This window comes from Octopus bimaculoides, chromosome 23 (assembly GCF_001194135.2).
Source record: "Octopus bimaculoides isolate UCB-OBI-ISO-001 chromosome 23, ASM119413v2, whole genome shotgun sequence".
NCBI lineage: Eukaryota > Metazoa > Mollusca > Cephalopoda > Octopoda > Octopodidae > Octopus > Octopus bimaculoides.
Window position 1 is genome coordinate 33,091,558 of NC_069003.1, and position 9,149 is coordinate 33,100,706.

Below are 9,149 nucleotides of genomic sequence, written 5' to 3' on the forward strand. Positions count from 1 at the left end.
TACATGATCAGCAAAGAATCACAAAACTCAGAATAGAAACAGAGAGTAATTGCAGTTCTATCATAAATACTTATACTCTTACTTTGGTATTGAGTATGTTACTCGTCTTTTTAAGTATGTGTTACTCTTGTTTTTTTAAGTATGTGTGTATATAAGTGTATCTATATATGTGCATGTGTTAGTATGTATGCCTTTGACTGTCTGTGTGTACACATGGAAGGTGTTGAAATTGTGATGATATTTGGTCAATAACTGATGAGGGGTGAGAGTGTCCATTGCATGTTTTTCTCTGTTTTCTGTATGGTCCTTTGTCATCTTCCTGTACCACATTTTATTATTATTATTACAATGTATGTATATATATATATATATATATATATACATTGTAATAATAATAATAATAATAATAATAATAAAATGTGGTACATATATATATATATGTGTGTGTGTGTGTATATACAAGTATGTGTGTGTGTAAGTAAACCTATAATTCCTATTATATACTCATGAAGGAAATTGTATATTTCATTGTCATTTTTATATGCAGACACACACACACACACACCCTATGTTTATATACACCCATTATATTAAGGCCACAAATGGCACAATCCTATTTGGGTCTGTTTATTAAAAAAAAAAAACGACACACAGATCTTCATGTTGTTGTTGTTGTTGCTGTATGTTGTATTCCGTTGTACAAAGTCGACAGAATGAGACAAAATGACCGAGAGATTTCTGAACAACTTCCAAAATTGAACCTGTTCCTGCTTTGTTCAGAAACACCACCACATGTTATTTGTTGTTGTTGTTGTTGTTGTTGTTGTTGTTGTTTATGCTAAATCATGCAGAAATTTACAAAAGTGAAAACTTATAAATTAATAAAAAGTGAGAAAGGACCAAGAAATTTTAAAGTAATAGCAATAATAATAATAATAATAATAATACGAAAACAATTATAGAAAAATAAGTTTTATGAAACAAAATATGAAAATATTAAAATGATATGAAATCATCATTAAAAAACATAAAATAGCACACTAGAAAAAGTGCTTAGCGACATTTCCTCCATCTTTTATGTTCTGAGTTCAAATCCTGCCGAGGTGAGTGTTGCTTTTCATCCCTTCTGGGTTGACAAAATAAGTACCTAGAGCTCTGGGATCAATGTAATTGTCTAGTCCCTTCCCCAAAAATTTCAGGCCTTGTGCTTATAATAGAAAGGATTATTATTATTATTATTATTATTTTTTTTTACATTCTTATTGATTTGTTTTATATTAACTATTCCAAGTTTCACCCAGAGACCTCAATTAACAGTAAGATGGAGATTTTACTATGGGTGTTCTTTATGATTTACAAGGATATTTTGCTGGAAAAGGAGACCAAATTCTGAAAAATAAGTTTCTGTTAAATTTCTAATATTTCATCTTTGAAAAAGTTTTAAGAGAATCGGGTATATTTTAAGGTTAACAGTGTTTTTCTTAGGACGTTGGTTAATGTAGCTGTTGGATAAAGAAGCTGTTCAATAAAATAACTGCTGGATAAAACAGCTACTGGGTATAGTAGCTACTGGATAAACAGCCTGCTTAATAAAATAGCTGTTGGATAAAGTAACTGTTTGGTACAGTAGCTGCTGGGTAAAGTATGTTGGATGGTGATGTTGGATAAAGTAACTGCTGCTAAGAATTGAAAGCATTGATAAGAGTACTGAATCAAAGAGTGGCACTCCTTCACAAAGATGACAGTCTGATTGCTTAGGGACCGTTGTGTAAGGCCTGATCAATACCGATCAAACAAGGACCAGTGAACAAAACTGTTACAGTTATAACCATTTTATATTTTTGTTTTGCTTTTTTTTTTGTTCAGGCATTGTATATCAATGACTGTATTATTCAATGTTTCCTTACTCCTTAAAGATAGTCAGTTGAGATTTGGTTGCTATTTCTAGCAGGTCAAGAGATTTTCTAAGATGGTGGACCAAGAAATGTTCTGTACAGCAAGGAATGTTTTTTTAAAAAAAAAAACATTTATTGGGATTAGAATGGTTATCAGGTTGGAGTGACTGACAAAATGTCTGCAGTATTTCTTCATAGTCATCATCTAGGACATTTACCCCCAACCCCCTAGGACAACAGATGATGATTTAAAACTTCTTAATATATTGGAGAGAGGGTAATTAACCAAAGATGGGCAATTGTCGTTGGGGGAATTTGTCCTAGTCGGGTAATTTTTCCTGATATACAACATTCTGGGGTTACTAGTAAAAGACCACCTTTATATAGGGCCCAATAAGAAAGTTCTAGAAAGTTAAATCATGTGATGGCTTGACGTTGATTGGTTGGTTAACAAGCCAATCATGTGAAACTACTAAGGCTTGTCAGTGACCCAGCGATTCAATTTCGAATTCACTACACACTTTTCAGGATGGGGGAATGACAGAATCATCAGAGCATTGGGAAAAATGCTCTGATTCTATTTGTTTGCAGTGATCTACGTTCTGGGTTCAAAATCATAGTCACTCATTTTTGTGCGTTTGCAAATTACTGGAAAACGACTGAATAGATTTTCACCAAATTTGGTAGAAATACTCATTGGGTGAGTGGCTCGAACTCATTATTTTGGTTAGATTAACTTCAAAACTGGCGGACAGTTGAATCAAAAGGGTTTTCTTTGTTACATAGGACATAAAGGATCAGTAGGGGAAATAACTCTTGATGTTTTCTCTGTAGGGTGTCAAAAGACGTATGGTTTCATATTTTCGAGAACTTTGGTAAATATGTAGATGCACGGACTACCGCACAGCGATTTAACATAGACCATGTGGTCTTTGCAAAACATTCTGACCGGGGAACGAAATGGATCTTCAGTAAGGTCTGGTACTGACACCAGCCGCTGTAATTCTGTTTCTTCTTATGGTAATTCTTTACAAAAAAAAAAAAAAATTAAATTTCACTTTGCCGAGAAAATTGGGATTTTTAATGTCTTTCATGGAGTAATAACAGCTGAAGGTGAAACACATGAGGATAAATTTAAAGATAGAGACATTTAATCGCTCCACCGAAAGATAACCGCTGGCACCGGATGTAAAAAGATTTGCTTCGGCTGCGCATGTGTGGAAGCATACATCTACTTCCGAAACACAGATCATGGCTTTCGATTTAATGATTAAAGGTAACTTTTACTCTGTTTCTCTTCGTTAACTTATATATACAAATATATTTACTGTCATATATATACATATACAAACCTATGCGTACAATAAATTACATCGTCTTAGATGTTAACGCCTGCATATATGCACACACACACATACCTATACGTACAGATAAACACCCGGACCAAATAAACAGACGTCGTCAGTTTTGAAAGATTTATTTCTAGGAACAAAATAATATCATTTGATGCATTTAAATACTTAATCCCGCATTTATTAGACTTGTTTTGTGTATAATGTATTAACAAGTTGTGTCCGCACAAATAAAACAATCCGTCCTTTCATTTTCTCTGCCTACTATTTCTGGGAGGGTCAACAGTTTATTAAACCAACCATCATCTCCGCCCACTATTTCCGGGAGTGTCAAGGGTTTAGTCATCCGCCCGCTATTTCTGGGAGGGTCAATTGTTTATTAATCCATCCGTCTATCCATCATATCCGCCCTCCATTTCTGCTGAGACGGTCGCGGGGGTAGAGCCCTCAGGTCTTCCATAAGGTCATATCTAAAGCAACCGTCATTAGACTTTCCAGCTGGATTCCCAAGCGTGACCAACTGAGACTAGGGATATTATCCATAGACTACCTTCCATTCTTGGGTCTACTCCTTAGGGCTCACCTCGAAGAAACCGTCTTGTAACATTCTAATTACATGTCCGTGATACCCGTGATGTGACCTCTCAATGCAGAGAAATAGCAGCTCAACCTGTGATCTCCGAGCTATACACCCTGTCGAATAATGTTATTCCAGACAACTTTTATTCCCCTTCAGCTAGAGATGGTATTATACAATGAATAAGATATTTTCTTGTTTCTATTTTCAAGACTTGAGTGAAATCCAAAGCCGACTCTATGACCACCGTCCAGTCCTACAAGGAGATGTATTATATTTCTTCAAAGAATTTGAGGTTGGTTAGTTTTTCTCTCCGCTTGTGTTGTTGTTGTTATTATTATTGAGGCAGTTAGCATGCTGGGTAAAATGCTTAGTGGTATTTCGCTCATCTTTCTGAGTTCAAATTCCGCCAAGGTCAACTTTGCTTTCCATCCTTTTGGGGTCGATAAATTAAGTACCAATGAAACACTGGTAACATGTAAAAAGCACTCATTCCCTCTTCACTCCTGGAGTGGTTGGCATTGTGAAGGGCATCCAGCTGTAGAAACCATGCCAAGTCAGACTGGAACCTGATGCAGCTCTCCGATTTACCACACCAGTCAAACCGTCTAACCCATACCAGAATGGGAAGCAGATGCTAAATGATGATTATGTGTGGGTGATGAAAAGTTCCTGGCTTTAGGGCTATTGCAAAAGGTCTAGCTGAAGGCCCAACCTTCTGAGTTCTTTTACAGAGCTTAGAAAAAATGAAGGACAACTACAATAAGTATGTGAATCTGAGAACGGAATATATTAAATAAAATCATAACTGATTCTCTTCTATTTTCTTTTCCTCAAAGCCAGGAACTTTTCAGTACCCCCTCATACATACATGTAGATAGAGAGAGAGATAAGCATTTAATCAAAGGGAATCAATATTATATATATTGAGTGGTTGGCGTTAGGAAGGGCATCCAGCTGTAGAAATTCTGCCAAATTAGATTGGAGCCTGGTGTAGCCATCCGGTTGCACCAGTCCTCAGTAAAATCGTCCAACCCATGCTAGCATGGAAAGCGGACGTTAAACGATGATGATGATGATGATGATATATATATATGTGTGTGTTTTTTTTTTTTGGTTTTTTCTTCAAAGGAAAAGAGAGGCCATCGAGACTTTACAACTCTTCAGAAATGTAATGAAGAAGTGTCGTTGATGCAAGATCTATACCTGCCTGGTTGTCTACAGCAAGCTGAAATCTGCCTCACAGATATTGCTAGCAAGAGTAAGTCTAAAAGTCTTCAGATATTTGCAGAGTTTTGTTGTTGACATTGAAGCAGACTGCAGTACCTCCTTTGAAGAAAGAATGATGAGGGCTCTCTGTAGTTTGATGTGGTCACCTAACCACTGATAGGTATGGGGTTCAAATCTCAGTGCATTTATTGTCTTTTTTTTATCAGTTAGATGTTTAACCCTCAAACGGTGGGAAAGGGTTACTTGAATGTGTGTGCCAAACAGCAAAAAAATCTCTTAAGGGTAATTTTTTTATTCATTTTCACAAAAACTATAATTGTTAGTCTTTTGCACAATAAAATTTAGAATCTTTATCAGAAAGCGCCGTAAAATATTCATTTTCCTTTAATGATAAAAGTATCTGTAAAATTTTTGAAACATCAGTTGATGATGTCCACTGTTTAAGGGTTAATATCTAAATCTACTCAGTTTGACTCCAAGGTCAACTGACTGAAGAGACCTATGGTCAAAACAGTTCCAGCCAACGACTATTGTATCTTTTCCTGGCATTGTGCACCCTGGGTTACATTATCCAATGTGATTTGTCCTTGAAATAGGTGATAGAATATGACTAGTGAAGCCATCATGAAGTGGTTCTCTTGTTGATTCAAGCAATCTCAGTTTGCCCAGAAAATTTGGTCAGCCTGGGGCTATAGTTGAAGACACTTGCCAAAGGTGCTCCACAGTGGGACTGAACTCAAGGCCACAGAGTTGGGAAGTAAGCTTCTTACCCACACAACCACGGTCAACAGTACAGACCATACACCAGTAATTTTACTTATTTCTTTATCATTTTCAAAACTAATTGAAACAAAGACAATGTATTTCATCGGAAATATGGCAACAAAAAGAGTTGAGTCAGCTGACATTTCAAATGACACAAATGATCAAAATTGTCAGAATGGTGCAGCTATAAAAACACAATTGATTGGAATTGAACAGTCGGTCCAATTGACCACAACTGGCAACTCCAACCAATACAACTGACCCGATGGTCCAACTGCTTTCTTTGTTTAAATCTTGTCTTGACAAAATGTTGATGTCCCAAGTCCATTGTTTTCTTCTAAATATTATTGCAGCCAACACAGCCACCCAAATTTGTGACAGAATTTGTAGCAAGAAACACCCAGAGGTAAGATGTCGTTTCTGAATTGTTGTGACCCTACTTTAGAAGATAGTGTGAACACGGGATCATCTCTTAGTAAAACTCTTATTTTTAACTAACTTATCCCTTGTACTTAGTACAATACCAGATCTCTTATCTGGTTTCCAGTTATCCTGTGCAGTGTACTGTACTCTGTATTGAGTAAACAGATCCTTGTTTTTGAAGTTAATTTGCATAGTGTGTTTAAAATAGTTTTGCTCACTTTTTTTTTTAAAGTGGATTGACAAAGATTAAACATTCTGAATTAGAATTGTATCTGTTAAATAAAATCATGTTATTTATTTTTCTTCATCTAATTCGACACTGATTTTGTGTAACTTCTTTCTTTCTATCTTTTAACAGACAGACTACCTTGACGAATGCCGTCAACAACGGTCAAAAGAGTGGACGGACTTTATGACGGAACAATGTAAAAAAAGTGCTGAAGTCGACCAAATGTTTGAGGCTGAACTGGGTACAATAAAATCTGTCCTTAGATAAATTGCTAAATACAAAACCATGTAAAAGAACAATTTTCAGTAATATACATTGGTCATATGGAGGGACCAAATACTTCAAACTGAAGTCTACCCCCTTAACCCCACCCTCCCAATTTTACCCCAGAGAAAACTAAACACCCCACCCACTTCCCACATCGTTATTTATACTGTTCCAAGTTTGTTAATAATTGACGTTTATAAAAATTGTTCTTGATTTAAGTTTCTCTTTGTTGTTGTTGATAAAGATGATGGATTGGCCGAATCATTAGAGCATTGGACATAATGCTTTGTGTATTTCTTCTGCTTAGGGTCCTAGTTCAAGTCCTGCCAAGGTCAACTTTGACTCTTGTCCCTTCAATGTTGATAAAATACCAGTTAAATATTTGAAAGAGTAAACCATTCTTAGGAATTCTTTGAAAATAAAACAAAGTTAGGCATAAACAGTATTATTATTATTATTATTATTATTTATTGTTTAAGGGTTAAAAACAATGGGGAAGTGGCCAAAACATTGAAAAAAAAAAAGACAAGATAAAAATAATCCAAAAAAAAAAAAATGCATTGATTACTTAAAGACAACAGTATGAAGCATGGCACCTAGGCACTGGACAATATTTTTGGTCATAAGGACATCTACATGTTCTTCTAGATGGCGCTTGGGGTCCTGCAATGAAATAGAAACTTGGTAAACCATTGAAGATGACAATGAGCTTTGTTGCTGGATGAGAATAAGAGAAAGTGGGTGGGGATCCAGATTGTGAGGTGGCTCAAGTGACAGGTGTCACCTTGTTGTTATGGTAACTAGTACAGCTTATTATATATTTAAAGTGAAAGGAAAGGGGAGGATATTTAACAAATGGTATTTTAATTGCTGGTAGGGCCACCATATTTCGTTTTGCAACCATAATCTACCACCAAATATATTAAAGGTTTATGAGTCAATACTGTGTCCTACACTGTATTAGCAGGGGATTGTTTTCATTGTTTAGCCCCTTGTGGGCAATAAAGAAATCAGGAAACGTTTCTCTCGTGGATCATTGTGAATTAGAAAGAAATTTATTTAAAAGTTTACCTGTTTGCCCACATTTTTGATAGCCAACTGTTCTGAAGTCATTGTTTCTTCTTCCTCAAGGGCCTATGAAATACAAATAGTACAAAAAAAACAACCTTAAGGAGATTTAAAATAATTAAATCTTATTACATTTGAGCCATACTAAAAACAAAGTAAAAATATAGCAAAACTAGGAATCTAATGAAAATTGATGAAAATTAAATTTGTCCCACTGACCTTGTGGTAGTTCTTGGCCAGTTCCAGCATCTCTTTGACAATTTGCTCATTGAGTTTGCAATGACTGGTGTAGTCTTGTAATGTCAAACCATCCACCCAGCTCTTCTTGTGAAGGTTCAGTAACATCTATTTGGATGGAAGGAGAAAGAGGTGGTAACTGACATGTATCTCTCTCTCTCTCTCTCTCACATACACTAGCGTACAGTCTCATCACATTATCATCCAGTTGTGCTTATTGTACAGGTTGCCAGGACCCGTTTTTTCCAGTCTGTTCAGCCCACCATTACACATGGTAGGGTCTTCTCGGGTGCACCCATGGTCTACCAACATTTGCATACCCATGCTCTCCCAGAGAAGAACATCGCTGACGATCTTATCGCTTGCTCTCCAGCAATGTCCAGTGAATCTTGTCCTTTCTTCTGATTACGTGTGCTATTGGTGGTAAGTTACTACAGAGAAGTAGAAAATCTGTACAATTTCCAGTAGACTGATTGATATTACTTAGTTCTTCCAGTGGTGGTGGCAGTGAGAGAACGATGAGAAATAACAAAAAACAAAGAAAACAATAAAAGCAGTTTCAACTGACCTTTTGTTCTAGTTCATTTTTACGGTAGTTGATAGCAATGGAATAATAGTGTCGGTTGAGACCATGGATTAATGCCTGTAACAAGACAAAGGACAGTGAATGTAATATTCAACACGGTTAAAACGTATCTAAAAACTATTGAGGTCCTGTGACAACTACTTAGTTTATATCTACTGTGGAAGCGTAATGGCCCAGTGGTTAGGGCAGCGGACTCAGAGTTTTGATCCCCAGACTGAGTCCGCCGCCCTGAGAAAAAGAGAATTAAAAAGAAAAAAACAAAAAAGAGATAGATAGAGAGAACAAAATTAAAGACTACTAACTTGGATTGAGGGTTTATGAAGATGTCCTAAATTGGAGGTTGTCTGTCTTGGCTCCTGTCCAAGAACCATCATATTTGGATTGATCAGGCGGAAGGCATCGATAACGACCTGCAGCAGGGGAAAGAGAGAGAGTGTGAGCAGACAGCAAAAGTTTACCATCATAACATGCAGTCAGTTGTAGATATTGTTCAAGTGTAAACATCACTGGCTTCAAATTT

General features: G+C 36.2%; 2 protein-coding genes across 2 annotated transcripts in view; one reads left to right on the forward strand and one right to left on the reverse strand.

Moving 5' to 3' along the window:
* The first annotated feature begins 1,868 nt into the window (after positions 1-1,868).
* LOC106876960 (biogenesis of lysosome-related organelles complex 1 subunit 5) lies at positions 1,869-6,956 on the forward strand. Its single transcript, XM_014925728.2, has 5 exons — positions 1,869-3,171; positions 4,037-4,119; positions 4,956-5,085; positions 6,173-6,225; positions 6,601-6,956. The coding sequence occupies exons 1-5, from the start codon at positions 3,147-3,149 to the stop codon at positions 6,736-6,738; spliced, it is 429 nt and encodes a 142-aa protein (XP_014781214.1). The 5' UTR covers positions 1,869-3,146; the 3' UTR covers positions 6,739-6,956.
* Positions 6,957-7,183: 227 nt separating this feature from the next.
* LOC106876959 (26S proteasome non-ATPase regulatory subunit 14) overlaps positions 7,184-9,149 on the reverse strand; it is a 7,696-nt gene continuing 5,730 nt past the window's right edge. Inside the window, exons 7-11 of the mRNA XM_014925727.2 lie at positions 8,932-9,039; positions 8,612-8,686; positions 8,026-8,151; positions 7,810-7,872; positions 7,184-7,401 (exon numbers count right to left, since the gene is read on the reverse strand). Of these exons, the coding sequence (XP_014781213.1) occupies positions 7,303-7,401; positions 7,810-7,872; positions 8,026-8,151; positions 8,612-8,686; positions 8,932-9,039 (471 nt within the window). The 3' untranslated portion in view covers positions 7,184-7,302. The remainder of the gene's footprint in view (positions 7,402-7,809; positions 7,873-8,025; positions 8,152-8,611; positions 8,687-8,931; positions 9,040-9,149) is intronic.

Coding starts and splice junctions, on each gene's coding strand:
- LOC106876960 (XM_014925728.2), top strand. CDS start 3,147: ATGGCTTTCGATTTAATGATTAAAG. Junction 4,120..4,955: donor ATTTCTTCAAAGAATTTGAG/GTTGGTTAGTTT, acceptor TTTTCTTCAAAG/GAAAAGAGAGGCCATCGAGA. Junction 6,226..6,600: donor GTAGCAAGAAACACCCAGAG/GTAAGATGTCGT, acceptor ATCTTTTAACAG/ACAGACTACCTTGACGAATG.